A 14915-nucleotide genomic window follows, 5' to 3' on the forward strand; every position below is an offset into this window, starting at 1 on the left:
ATAATTTAAAGTGACAGTGCAAACTGACCAGTCCATATATAAAGTGACAGTGCAAAGATCAATGTGTATATATAAATAAATTTCATTATATTACAAGTCTGAATAAATATGAAAGTGAAGGTATCAATTGTGAAAAATATTTGAGTGCTGAGCCTCTGCTTCTTTATTTTGGATCAAATACGGTTTGACACATTGAAAAAGGTTTTGTGACAGGTCTGGACGTTGAGTATGGACTTGGAAATGAAGTGCAGGGGGTCAACGAGCGGGGTGAAGAGGTGAGTGGAGCAGGAGGAGCAGTATTTCCCAACGGTGTAAAGCTGGCTGCTGGTATGTGACTGTGTCACCCAGGGTGCGACCCATCGCTATAGTGACCACAACGTTTCCCTCAAGAATCAATCGGCGATCATTTGCATACGACCGGCTTGTCAGTTGTGGCAGACGAAAGCATTCAATTGCCGATTTTGTGGCTTGGACGGTTAAGTCTTCAGCGGAAGAAGAAAGCGATGTGTTGGGTTTCCGCGGCTAGAGGAAAGGCTGTTATTACAGGACACGGATGCGAATAAAAGAGCTAGTAAAACAACCAACAGCCGATACTCAACTTACACCGGCGACAACACACCACCTCCTTGATTTCCTACACCAATCAAGAGCTCGCTCTTGGTCACATGTTATTCTCGCTGCCCTTCATGGAGCTTCATAGCGTTCCATGCCATACGTCGCAGTACTTTGACGAGCCAATCAGATGACGCCTCCGGTCGTTGCGCTCCACCAATCAGTGGGCGGGTCACGGATACGTGGGGTGTGAGTGACGGTTCTCCCTGGTTTTACCGTGTCCTGCTATCGGTTGCACCGTCATGTCGGCCGTTCCGTGTTCGGCTGGCCAGACGGCCTCGAGTTCCGGCCAGGTTCCCGGCATGTCCATGTTCCGTTGGCTAGAGGTGCTGGAGAAGGAGTTTGACAAGGCGTTTGTGGACGTGGACCTGCTACTGGGCGAGATCGATCCCGACCAGGCCGACATCACTTACGAGGGTCGGCAGAAGATGACCAGCTTGAGTTCGTGCTTTGCACAGTTGTGTCACAAGGCGCAGACTGTCAGCCAGATCAACCACAAGCTGGAGGTGAGGCTCCGGGGGGAGGACTGCGGGGACAGGGATTCCGTTCTGTGACATCCGGACAGCTCTAATACTCCAGGCTTTGGCTGAATGTAATAGGAGTAGCCGTGACTAGTTGACTAAGGTGTGTGTGTGTGTGTATATGTATGTATGTGTATATCTATCTATATATATATATATATATATATAATGCACCGTGGAGTTAATTTTATATATACACTCCACTGCACGTTATTGCCCCCAAATGCTTACATGCATTCGTACTTTAGTATGCTGCCCACACATGCAGTGAAAGGTCATGTCACCTTGGCAACTGTGCAATTGTTGCAGGTGAGCCAACTCGGTAGAAGCAGCCAAAATATTTGTAATACTCCATCAGAATGCATCCATGTATAATGGGCTCCAATGTGAATTCTGCTCCCATCTGCGTTAGATGTGTTTTATATATCGTTATTTATCCAATATTACTGTAAATAATACTCTCCAATGAGTGACCAATAGATTTATTTACAGATAACCACGCTTTTCTTACATATGTATTGAATAATTCTGTAAGTGTGCAAGCAGTGCATTATTAGTGAGTTTGCAGTTATATGCAAAGTGACTTGTCACCCTGGGTAACGCCAGTCACGCTGGACATAAAGAATGGACCAATCAGACTGTGCTTGATGCACTCTGATTGGCTCCTACCTGCACAGCGTTGCAGTTCCCACTTTTGACAAGTTTACCTTCTTCCTGGCATTAGTCTTGCTGTGACCTCCTATGCCTCCCTTTGTTGCCCTGAGCGGGCATGGCTTAAATGGAATGTTGTAGAGTGGGTGGGGCTTGATAGGTGTGATGGCTGGGTGTGAGGTGTGATAGGTATGAGGGAGTGAGTTGTGATGTATGAAAGAGAATAGATGAAAGTAATTTTACTGATGGGCACATTCCATTATTAACAGTTGACTGTTGGTATACTATCATCTCATTGTCATATCTTGCGGAAGTATACAGGCTTTCCTGATGTGTCCTTCCTTATGAAGTTAAACCCACATTGCATACCTTACCTTCTTCAGGCGACAGGTGCTCTTTACACACGTATCAGGCTGTGTTTGGATTTAACGCCCACACTATTTGTGTTTTAGCATTTATGTTCCAAAATTCTCTAAAACAGATATTGCTCTCAACGATTTTGGATTGCAAACTATTATCAGGACTAATAAAATGTTCATGGACCAGATTGGACCCCCTTCCCCCCAATCCTATAAATTCTGCGCAGTCATCGGAATCTACCATAGCTCTGTTTTCTTGGCAGGGCCGATAAGTCAACAGATACTGGATCTGCTATGTAAGGGAGACTGGGATTGATTTCTTCTTCAACTCTTTGAAGGGTTTACTGGAACCTGTTACTCGGTTATAAAGATATGTTTGTTCTTCTGCATTTCTTAAACTCGTGTGTCAGGGTGTATGAATCGAACTGGAAACTGTCTACTCCTATTTATACTGTGCTTAGTGGTGATCTGGTAACTAAAATATTCATTCATGGCCCCCCCGGGTATTATTCATGCTCCTCACTGGTTAGTGTGAGTTCATGATGTAGCGAAAATACTTCTTTCTCATTCATTATCACGAGAATGTAGCAGCAACTAGAATTGACAGACTAAGACAAATCGATACACAAGGTATTTCTTTCATTGTGAAAAGGTGGTGCATCAGGAGACATTAATTCTGTTTAAAAGGAAAAACAAAATCAATATCCGTGTGATCTAGAAAGGATGTAAATGATGAGCTAACCCCGACCTGGCCATTACGTTTCATTCTTCCTGTTTGTAACTGACGGTTATGTTTGCGTGACTTATTTCGTGTGAGCTTTGATCTGCTTTACTACTGACTGGTATGGCTTATTACAAAAGCGAGGCTGTGAAGGGCTGGAACAGAACCGCCATCGTTGGCTTTGTACAAAAGTATGGCAACTTCTGTCCCTTTACAGTTTTTATTATTTAAAGAATTTTCGGCAATACAGCATCCTTTAGCTCACACCGTATTTGCTTGAATAGCAAAGAGAAAATCATCTGGAAAAAAACAACCTTGTATCTATGGCACAGTTGATTAAGCCTAAGGGCAAATACGGTGTTTAGAATGGAGAATATAGTCATGTGGCTTAAATAACATACGCAGCTATTACAACTGTTGCCTGTGGGCCCATGAGGTTTTTAAGAACTTCAGGGTGATTGTCTGCATGTTAGCGTGTTGTTTACAAATGTACTATAAGATCTGTAGTTGTCATAAATGGGCATCAATTAAAACACGTGACTAGACTGGTCTTTTTAAGATAAATGCTTGCAAGTCCTAGTAAGAGATTTTAAATCATGTCATGTGGGCATCTGCTACCCTTTGGTTCATTCTGCATATACATGTGAAACTATGACATTTTTAACTACTATAGTAGAGTTATTTAAAAAAAAAATAAATGGTGTAATATTCTGTTGTATTTTGTTAATTTATATATTTATAATACAAAGGTAAATGATTTTATCATCAAGCAACACTGGTCTATTAATAGTAAAACTATATTATTATTATTATTATTATTATCTTTTATTTATATAGCGCCAACAGTTTACGCAGCGCTTAATACAATACATAAATTCAAGGGATATGACAAGACAAGAATTGACAGACTAAGACAAACCGATACATTTGGTGGAGAGAGCCCTGCTCGCAAGCTTACAATCTAGAGGGAAAATGGGGTGATAAACATAAGGCATAGAGAAAGGGTGAGAGGTATTGTGGGGGTATCAATGACAAGGATGTTCTAGCAGCTAAGATGGTATGCTTCTCTGAAGAAGTGGGTTTTTAGATGTTTCGTGAATGTCGGGAGGGAGGGTGAATTCTGAAGGTTCCTTGGGAGCAGATTCCAGAGATATGGGGCAGCTCGAGTGAAATCTTGTAGCAAAGTATGCAGGTTTGCTTGGGCTTCAGTTGATTGTGGGGAACATGAAGGTGGGTATTGCAGGTTGTGAGAGCTTGTAGCAAAGTATGCAGGTTTGCTTGGGCTTCAGTTGATTGTGGGGAACATGAAGGTGGGTATTGCAGGTTGTGAGAGCTTGTAGCAAAGTATGCAGGTTTGCTTGGGCTTCAGTTGATTGTGGGGAACATGAAGGTGGGTATTGCATCTAAATATATCTGCCTTTTACATATCCGGTGGCCTCCACCTAGGTAGCTGCTTTGAGACCTGCTCCCTCTCCCTCCGCATGAGCCGTGTGTTTGTTTGTGTTAGTACAGTGTCCTCATTGCAACGACCCAATCTGTAGACCTGTTGAACAGGTTTGTCAGAAGAAGTGACCATGTTTTACAGTACCTTTGCTTGACCACACCTAGGGGATAATCCTGTTCAACTACTTAACCCGGTATCCGAGCCGCAATACAGGAACCTTCTAGGTTGGAGACCTAACCAGATCTGGAAAACTCTTTTTGCTAAAGAAACAGGTAATAGGCGATTTGAGTTTCCGCATCTCACTGAAGTGACAACAATCCTTCTTTAGGTAGAGTTTGGTCAACCCTATATAATTTATAGAGAAATCAGTAAGGTTTCTTCATAGTCTCTTCGTCAATCAAATTATGGGCCAACACTAGTAGGTCTCTCTAGCAAGAAGGGTTAGGCTGGCCCTGCATAAAGCATGCAGGGCCAGCCCAACCCTTCTTGCTAGAGAGACCTACTAGTGTTGGCCCATGGCAAATTCCCTTTTTAGTGAATAACCTCAACTGATGTGCCAGAGTTTGTTTAAAAAAAAAACAAACAACTAAAGTTGCATTTCTCTCGCTATAACCACAACCAAGTGAAAAGCTTCGGTTACATTTTCAAATGTGTTCTGCAATGAGCAAAGATAGTTAGCGGTGTTGCCAACAAATAGAAGTGACGTTTATCCCATTTATGTAACAGGTGCGTTATCTGCTCATCTGCTTTATTGTTTGGGCTGGTCACAAAGGTATCCTTCCGGGTAAACAGAGGGTTACCGACAAGGAGAACTTCTAGAAGGCACAGAGTTGGTAGGGTAGATGTTGTGCAGCGCTCATTGCAAGGTATGATTTGGAAATAATTGTTTCTCTCGTACGAAAAGGAAAGGAATTGAGAAGTCCAACTCTTTTGGTAAATGATGATAGTTTCTCTTTTAAAGACGGCAGTAGCTGAAAAACCTTGTAGCCCTAATGAGGAATCTGTTTTCTTCCACGTTCTGGCTCTTCATGAACGTTTCTTACAAGGGCTTGACCTTCAGCAGCCCTGAAAATGTTTCTGATACAACACATTAGATATAAAAGTGTTATGTTGCAGATTAAATAGACCAGCACACCTAAAAAGGTGCGTTCTTCAGATGTAAAGTGTTTAATAAAACTAAGACTTGAAAGATTGCATGAAATGCCACAAATAACAATGTTTTATTCCCCTTCTATCTTGCAGGCACAGCTTGTGGATCTGAAGTCGGAGCTGACTGAAACTCAGGCAGAAAAGGTTGTGCTAGAAAAGGAGGTTCACGATCAGCTCCTGCAGCTTCACGCTGTACAGCTTCAGCTACATGCCAAGACGGGCCAGAATGTTGATTCCGGGGCCATTAAAGCCAAACTGGTGAGCAGAAAATACGTGCTCTGTAAAAAGAATGCTGTCTGTACTAGTGTTTATTGGATAGATCTCTATTGCTGGGAAAGTGCATGTATATAACTAAAAGCTTTCATATAATTAATACTAATAATTTTACACAATGCCTACTAATAATTTCTGTTTCAAATAATAAATATTTTTTGTTGGAAACAAAATTGTAAGAATACTGTTTCATATTCAAACTCATTAGAATTGTTGTTGAAAACGTAAGGCCCCATTAAAAAAAAAAAAAGTCCATCTACACGATTGGTACTACGCCTGGCGATATATATTTTATTTTTAAAATCATCAATAGACTATTTCAGAATGCTCACTTTTTGCTACTATATTAATGTTCATTATAATAATTTTAGCACATTAGATGTGAATAACGTGTTTGGGCTGGAAGTTGACCATCTTATCTGTACATTGCTTTAAAGCTGGATATATGGGCACTTTAACTGGTTATCAATGTGGATTGATAAAAACGTTTTAAAATACGGACAAAGCCTGCCTATCTCTCATTGCATTTGTCACCAGTGCCAGAAGTTACTTCCGTCTGAAAACACTACATCTTATTCTTCAAAGACGCACACTATCAGTAACGCAACAGTGATCAAATTGTTTTTTGTGTGTTTTTAATGATGGCAATCCAATTTTCTTAATTATTGGGAAGTGCGATAGATCCTCTTCATTCCTTAAGCTTTATTGTTGCTGTTTGTTCTGATGGCTTGTTAATAAAAGTTGATACCGTTTGTTGGTCCAACACAGCTTTCTAGACCTGAGATTTTGATTTTCCCCATTCTCTCTGCCCACGAGAAAAACCAAGCCTTCTGCCAAATATCCATTTTTAATATGAGGCTCTTAAATGCACCTCTGCGAGAAACATTCACTCAAATGTAGTAGTATTTAAAGTGAGCAGCATAGAAAGGGGGTTCCAACTCCATGATGTTCACACTTACTCAGTCTTCCCTTTTCCATTCTCTTCTAATACGTTTCTATCCCTCTAATAAAATCTTTTCTAATCTAGTCTTTTTTTCTTTCTTGCTTTAAGTCTGTCCCTTCCTTGGGAATTATGGTGAGTACAGTCATGGCTGTCTCTTTATTAAATACAAAAGCTATTTCTAGGTTTATTTTAGTATTACTTGTGCAAATATGTATACAACTGCTATAGAATTTATCAAAGCATATCTTATCGTTCTCAGGGATAGTGTGAAATTGTCTTTGATTAGCTAGAAAGTGTAAAATAGTATAGCGCTGTATGTGTATATATAGGGGATCCATGTATAAAGTGGATATAGAGGCAAAAGGTGATAATTGTTGACCTTATTCGCATGTGCCTACCCAGAATCCCTTGTGGTTGTGGCAGCACCATGAGATTTCTGAGGAAAAAACAAGCCTTCTGGCATGTCTGTAGATTAGCGTTTTAATAATGCTTCTACTACCCATATAATATATATTAGTTCTATTTTCCCCTTGTTTATCTCAATGCTATTTGATATTAAGCTAACTAAGCATGAATCTGTTGCCATGCATATTCTACTCCTGTGCTTTTGGTCCAGTAATAGCCCCATGAAAGTATTTCCCCACAAAAAAAAACTTGACTGTTGATAACATATTGGGTAGCTGGCAACCCTTTTAACTCATATGATTGAAATCGGTGGCCAGTTACATTATGGTTCATCTGACTTATTTTCTGGTTGTTCTAAGGAAATGGTTTGGAAAGCTGTGCACCAGTATCTACCAGTATCGGGATTGTCTCTGTTCCTGTGGGGACTGTTGTGTTGTTTTTTTTTGGGTGGGGGTTTGTTTTTAAATGTGGAGTGTTGGAGTTTAGACTTTATTTGCCTCTTAATGTATTATGTTAATAATATTCTTTGGATGGCAGGAAAAAGAACTTGAGGCCAACAAAAAAGAAAAAGTGAAGGAAGCACAGTTGGAGGCGGAAGTGAAGTTACTACGAAAGGAAAACGAATCTCTCAGACGACACATAGCAGTCCTTCAGGCGGAGGTGTATGGTGCTCGACTGGCCGCAAAGTACTTGGATAAAGAACTGGCTGGAAGGTGGGTGAAACCATGAAGCTCCAGCAGCATCTACCTGATGACGTCTGTGGGTTGCGACCATTATAGGGCCAGTTTACACCAACTTGTAATACAAATATCCAGTGTAGTTATGTCAGCTCCTGTCTATGTGGCACACCCATTACTGGCACTGTATGTACAATCGAGTTTAGGTCAAAGGTATACAAAACATTTAATCTCTGAGGGAAAAGTTTTGAATTTAAACATTATGCTTAGTCACAGTATTGATTTGATGTTGACGTGGACTGGTGGAAATGATTTGTTTCTCCTACATATGTGTAGGGTGCAGCAGATTCAGTTGCTTGGACGGGATATGAAAGGACCTGCCCATGACAAACTGTGGAACCAACTTGAGGCTGAAATCCACCTTCATCGCCACAAAACCGTTATCAGAGCCTGTCGTGGACGCAATGACCTAAAGCGTCCTTTGCCAACTCCTCCAGGGCATGTAAGCTTCCTTCTGTATACTGTAAAAAATGGCATATTTCCTTATCAGGTAACAGTATAGTGTTGAACAGCTTGGTGTACCTAGTCTTATTTGAACACCTGAAGTAGTTTAGTAGCATGAGACCGGTGCACGTGTGACTTACTACAAAAAACTAGTATGTACAAACAAAGGTCGGCAACTCTTAAAGGGAATCAACAAGGTAAAGGAAGAGTTTATTTAAAAGGAGAAATACTACCACAACAAGAGGACACAAGCATAAACTAGAGGGGCAAAGGTTTAATGGTAACATCAGAAAATATTACTTTACGGAAAGGGTAGTGGATGCATGGAATAGTCTTCCAGCAGAAGTGGTAGATGTTAATACAGTAAGGTCATTTAAGCAAGCATGGGATAGGCATAAGGCCAAGCTAGATAAAGGATAAGGGCAAGTACTAAAGGAAAGCACTCGGAGGTTGGGCAGACTGGATGGGCTTACTGGTTCTTATCTGCCATCACTTTCTATGTTTCTATGTAACTCCAGTCGTGCAAAACGCTCCAAGCATATCTTTGTGCAAATAGGTCTCTGTTTTTTTTTTTTGTCTTCCCTCTGTTGTGGAGTTGCCGACCTTCATTTGTTTATAAAAGTGAGTTGTATATAAAAATTAATTCAAGCATATACAAGGTGGTGTTCCTGTTTGGTCTGAGCACACACTGGTGGTCTTTGGAGGTAAAGACCTTTTTGATAACCCATGGACTGAGCCTGTGTATATGTTTGTGTGGTTTACACCAAAAACTATACCGCATACAGAAATATTTTATTGCATGCATGAACATTAATATATTCATTTGTACCAGCAGGACCCAGACTGTTTAAAGAAAAGCCAAGGAGTGGGTCCAATCAGAAAAGTAATTCTGGTTAAAGAAGACCATGAAGGACTTGGCATATCAATCACGGCAAGTGGAATCTGTCATTTTATTAATGTAAACCTTTAACTTCCTTCAAAGGAAGGCTTCATACTGTTAATAAGTTAACTGGGTATTAGATTTTTCGGTCAGGCCCATCAGTGGTGGAGCACCAGTAGTACATTAGGAATGCACAGCAAGGTCTGAATGCAGGATATGTTGATATTTGCTGTTTCTGAGTCTTTGTCAAGCTTCAATTTTTGACATTACAATTTCAGAGGAGACAAACGTATTAGGGTAGCACTGTACTTTTTTTTTTTTTTTCTTCTCAATAGGTTGTTGAGTGGGTGAATTTGCCCTTCGGTTTTACGGTTCCTTAACATTGCGATATCTCATTCATAAAAAAACAAAGCAAACATTTGAATATTTTAAACCCTGTGTCCCTTATTTTATTTTAACAGGGTGGGAAAGAGCATGGAGTTCCTATTCTAATCTCAGAAATCCATCCAGCCCAACCAGCTGACCGTTGTGGAGGGTTGCATGTTGGGGATGCCATCTTAGCAGTCAATGGAATCAACTTAAGAGATGCCAAGCACAAAGAAGCTGTTACAATTCTGTCTCAGCAGGTGAGATGCATGCCTTACAAAACAATGTTCCTGCTCATAAACACCAATGATTTAAATATCCCAACAAATTTTAGGACCATAGCTTTGTTTATGTGACTGGTGGGAAGGTATGTTTTGTTTTGTTTTGGTTTTTGTTAAGAGGGGAGTCCCATGGTGTACTTATTTGTTGTGACTGTGCCTTTTTTTTTGCTTTGTGTTTTCACCGCTGGTAAAATAGTGTGCAAGTTTATTGGGAAAACATTTTGGCAATAGATAAGGGTCTTTTTCTCCTTTTATAGTTTTGTCCAATTTGTATATTGTCAATTTTAATGTACTTACTTGCGCATTTTTTTTTTTAATTTATTTTTTTTGTAATAGCGCTCCAGAATGTGCTGGTGCACTATTCATAATACGTAACAATAAGGCTTCATTTTGTGACAGCCGTAGGTCATGCGTAAGCTTCTCCTGGGATTACTCGGAACATCTGGCAGAGTAAACCAGTTTGTACAGGTTTACCCACATATAGTCAGCTCAACGATTTGGTGCCATACAGTTTTTAATAACTGTTCTTTTTAGTAATAATATTACAGCGAAAAAGGAAAACATTCAGAACTTATTTACACAATTGGTTCAAGGATTATTCATCCCCACAATAAAGCTGCATAGATTTCACTTAAAGTGCATTTCATGCTATTTTTTTATTTAAAAAAAAACAAAACATCTGCACACTGCTGTATTTTATCCAAATATACCATGCAGGCGTACGCAAAGCTTGTTTTAATAAGAGCCAAGAGATTGCTTTGCATCTCCCAGAAGTTATTTGGTGGAAGGACTGGACAAGCACTAGTCCTTCTGGTTATAAAATAAAAAGTATGAAGCTTGTAACTAAGGGGATGTAGCTAAACCTCAAAATTTACCAACAATGGCAGAAGCCACACACCTAAGATGAAAAGAAGATTAATATAAAAAAACAACGCTTATGTTCACACCGTATTAACATATAACAGATAATACCACCATAGTCTGTATTTTCAGAAGACATTTAGCGGGCTTTTCTTCTTAAGTGTGTGAATGTAAAACTTTTCTTACATGTTTTTTTTAATACATTGGTATACTGAGTTTTAAAAGTAATTTTTTTTTTTTTGCTTTGCAGAGGGGAGAAATTGAGTTTGAAGTTGTGTATGTTGCTCCGGAGATAGATTCAGACGATGAAAATGTAGAATATGAAGATGAAAGTGGCCATCGTTATCGCTTGTACCTTGATGAATTGGAGGAAGGAGGCCGTAGCCCTGGAGCTAGTAAGGATGGAAGTGGTGATGTCAAACCATTGCCAGGTATGGTCTTCTAATAGTCTACCAACCGTGGTTCACAACTTCCAGTCCTAGGGGGAACTTTAGATCATTTTTTTATTAATATCCTGATCCTCAAAACATTAGATGTGTAAAGATGAATCACAGAGATTAAACTCATGTAGTGGTATTACAGTGGCAAGAAAATGTGAACCCTTTTGGAATTACCTCATTTTCTGCGTTAATTGTTCATTAAATGTGATCTGATCTACATCCAAGTCACAGCTAAGACACTATGTTTAAGTTCATAACACACAAACTATGATAATATTTCATGTCTTTATTGAACACACTCGTTAAACATTTTCAGTGCTAGTTGAAAAATTAAGTGAACCCTTGGATTTAAGAACCGGTTGAATCTCCTTTGGCAGCAATAACCTCAAGCAAGCGCTTCCCGAATAATTCAACCATAGTTTTTTCAGTCCACAAACATTTTCCCAGTAGTGTTGGAGCACTTCAGCAAACTTCAGACGAACAGCAATGTAAAATTGGAGAGCAGCAGCTTCCTCTGTGGTGTCCTGCCATGGACTCCATGCCAATGTTTTCCATGCAGTACAACTCCTGAACGGTTCCACTGATTCCTTCAACACTTTAGCTGTTAGTCTTGGGTTCTTTATTACGTTTATTGAGCTTTTTTGTGTAGCGCCCCTGTCATCTTGGCAGGGCACCACAGTCATACATTGTCTATTAATAAACAGTTTGTCCAATTGAATGAATATGTAAACTCTTTGAGATCACTTTGCAAACGTTTCCAATTTTATGCAGCTCAGCAATCCTTGATTGTAGGTATTTTTTTATGTCAAAGTAGCTCTTAAACACATCCTAAATCCCGTTTCATTGATTGGAAACCAGGTTTACTAACTCCTTACTCCATTTAGCTTTTGTTTAGCCCACGGTTTCATAGTTTTTCCAACCCACAATGTGAATGCTTGAGTGATGTGTTATTAGTTAAAACCGATTGTACTTGTTCATTATTGCAACTTAGATGACGATATCCTTCTTAGACAAAAATATGTGCTTAAATGCTGGTAATTCCAAAGGATTCACTTTTTTCTTGCCACTGTACAATACCTTATGAAATTTTGCACCTAACCTTTCCTTGGAGGTATTTGTAAATTGTAGGAAACCTGTTATTTCTATATATCCCATCTTGAGTTAAGTCTTGCATTTTACACCCTTTAGCTTAATTGGGAATCAAGTTTTTTATGGTCCTGATACTTTAGAGCTGTAACTCTTATATTATCATTCATGTCATATCAGACCAACACAATTTATGTTTCTATATCAAGAGTTTAATATTAAACTTTTATTTTTTTTTCCCAGTGTTTGACCAAAAGCAACATATTGATGGTCATGAAAATGGAGGCTTGGAACCAGCAAGTGATTCACTTTCAGGGGGAACTGCGTCTAAACTAGCATATTCATCCGAATCCTTATCCTAAAGTTTGGCTTTTGTATTCTTGGCAGACGAGACCAATATTGACTCTAGTGGAACAAGACTAACTGACATGAAGTCTAACTACACTGCGTCCGAGGGAGGCTGCTGTTTGCTGCCTTAAATTGGGTTTCCTCAGGGTTTCACTGAGCAATTCAAAGTGTGAGAGAACCTGTGTCATTTATCCACTATGAGCCATACATTTAATGCGGTTGCATGTTTTTTTTTTTTTTTTTGTCTTTTGTAAGCACCAAAGCAAGTGTTTTTCCTTTTTGTGTAACAGTTAAATGTGTTCACGTTTTTAATTCATTTTAGGTTTTGGTGAAAACTGAACTGATGTAAAAAATTGTCTTACAGTATGTAGACGTTAAAAGTGTTTTGTGTTGACATTTAGAAAAGCCAGGTAATTTTGTATTTAAGTGCCAATTCGGCCCAGCACAATCAAGTCATAACGGAGCATCTGTTTATATGCAGTAAATAACTTTTTTTTTCCATTTTATAATTATTAAAAACATGATGCTCTAGGAAGCGCAAAAACAATCCATATTTACAGTCACATGCGGTATAGTAAAAAAAAAAAAAAAAAAAGTATTGCATCTGCTCCAACTCTTTAAATTAGGAATTATTAGCTCAGAGCAGCAATAAGAGGGTTTAATATACTGTCAGTACTACCATTCATGGGTTGGAAGGCAGACCTAGTGGGATGGCAATGTTGCAGGGTCTCCCCCTCTCCTCTTTTTCAAGTCATCTAGCATGTGGCGTTTTTCAACAGGCTGAATCCGTTCTTGGAGTGCATTATTATCCAGTCTACAAATAAGTGCATGCTTTCATACTTTGTATTCCCATCAGCACACAGTGCCTCCTTACCAGACTGTTATACGAAACCAAAATGTGAATGGCCAACACTTCTTCTCATATGGTGTATGACATCAGCCACTTTGCATAGAATGACATCAGAAAAAAACATTTTGTTTCTATCTATAGTAATGTCCATTTCTATTAATATGTGGAATGTGACATGTTTTTTTCCTCCTTTGTACTATCTGCACTATGTATTTGTTTTACAGAACATTGGAGATGTAAATAGTAGCAAATCTGGTATTTATAAATCTCTACTTTTTCCCTTAGTGACTTTTTTGAAATCTAGCTTATATATCTGTTAAATGCTTTTTTATACTGTGTATTTTATAAGGTCAATATTTTTGTTGCATCTTCCATGGTTTTAATGAAAGCTCTTGTTACTCACTACCATTGTAATACATATAGCTCTATATTGTTTTGTTTAACATGTGACTGTATTCAGTATCTGATCAAGGCTATGACACGGCTACATAAGCACCCATGTCGTCTCCTGTTTGAGAACACATTCAGTCTTATTTACAAAATGTGCAAATCCGTTAAAGCTTCGGTTTAACAACTTCATTATACGTTATGAAGGGCCACCGCTACCGAGCTTCTGCGAATAAATGCATTGGTTAAATCCGCAGGCTGGCTTTATAATCTCCCCTCTATAACTACACATCATGCAGGGTCAGAACAGCCCTCCCTCGTGGAGTAACACCTGTTTGGCATAGCGACTGGACCTCTGTATTTTTTATGAAGCTGATGCATGGCATTTTTTATTGGCATTCTTAAGATTCGACTGCAAGTGTCAAAAATCTTAATTGTACTAGTGACCCATTAAGCCCTGCAGATGATATATAATGCCTTTCATTAACACGTTGGCCTTAGCCCCTAATGTTGGACAGAGAGCTTGATGTAGAAGGCACTAAGCTTTCCTGTACCATTCTAGTGTCATGCAGTATTTTCAAGTTCTTATTGCTCCCTTTATTAAATTAAAGATGAACCAACTTTCTCCTTACTCTTTCAGGTTTGCCATACGTCCTCCTGTCTTTTGTAGACTCTGGTTAAAGAGGAGGAAAGTGTGTAGGTTTAGCACTTTAATGGCTTACTACCTAGTGGTACCCAGGAATCTGCATCCCTGTACACTGTCTGTTTTGCTTTTTGAAGATAGGAGGGATGTTTTTGTTCCAAACGTGTATTGTGCATCAATGGTACTAAGTTTTTGTACTTAATGTAACTGTACAACACTTGTAAAATGAGTACCTTATACAGTGTGCCGTTTAATGTTTTTCAATAGGAACAAACTGAAATGTATGTGGTTAAAGGAAGTTCTAGATGTGCAATGGAAATAAAGGATATATTTTCTGTCCTTTCAACAAACTTGTATGTAAGACTTAAGCAGAGGCATTATTTATAGTATAATTTGTCTTCACATTGTTTATTTGCAGCCAAGCCATATCTTTTCAAATTATTTTTTTTAAGATTATAAAATAAATATGTATATCCATTATGTGTTGGTGTTTTAGATATTTGAAGAACAAAGC

At 39.0% G+C, this 14915-nt stretch overlaps 1 protein-coding gene across 1 annotated transcript; it reads left to right on the forward strand.

Annotated features, from left to right (window-relative positions):
• The first annotated feature begins 854 nt into the window (after positions 1 to 854).
• Positions 855 to 12535, forward strand: LOC149288053 (Golgi-associated PDZ and coiled-coil motif-containing protein-like). The gene is made up of 9 exons (XM_089492181.1): positions 855 to 1118; positions 5551 to 5715; positions 6782 to 6805; positions 7616 to 7791; positions 8092 to 8257; positions 9095 to 9190; positions 9601 to 9765; positions 10898 to 11078; positions 12417 to 12535. Exons 1-9 carry the CDS (start codon positions 855 to 857, stop codon positions 12533 to 12535), a joined length of 1356 nt encoding a protein of 451 aa, XP_089348307.1.
• Positions 12536 to 14915: the final 2380 nt, after the last annotated feature.

This window comes from Sceloporus occidentalis, unplaced genomic scaffold (genome assembly GCF_023333645.1).
Source record: "Sceloporus occidentalis isolate IW3139 unplaced genomic scaffold, rSceOcc1.0.p SCAF_54, whole genome shotgun sequence".
NCBI lineage: Eukaryota > Metazoa > Chordata > Lepidosauria > Squamata > Phrynosomatidae > Sceloporus > Sceloporus occidentalis.

Coding starts and splice junctions, on each gene's coding strand:
- LOC149288053 (XM_089492181.1), top strand. CDS start 855: ATGTCGGCCGTTCCGTGTTCGGCTGGCCAGACGGCCTCGAGTTCCGGC. Junction 5,716..6,781: donor GGGCCATTAAAGCCAAACTG/GTGAGCAGAAAA, acceptor TCTTGCTTTAAG/TCTGTCCCTTCCTTGGGAAT. Junction 6,806..7,615: donor TCCCTTCCTTGGGAATTATG/GTGAGTACAGTC, acceptor TTTGGATGGCAG/GAAAAAGAACTTGAGGCCAA.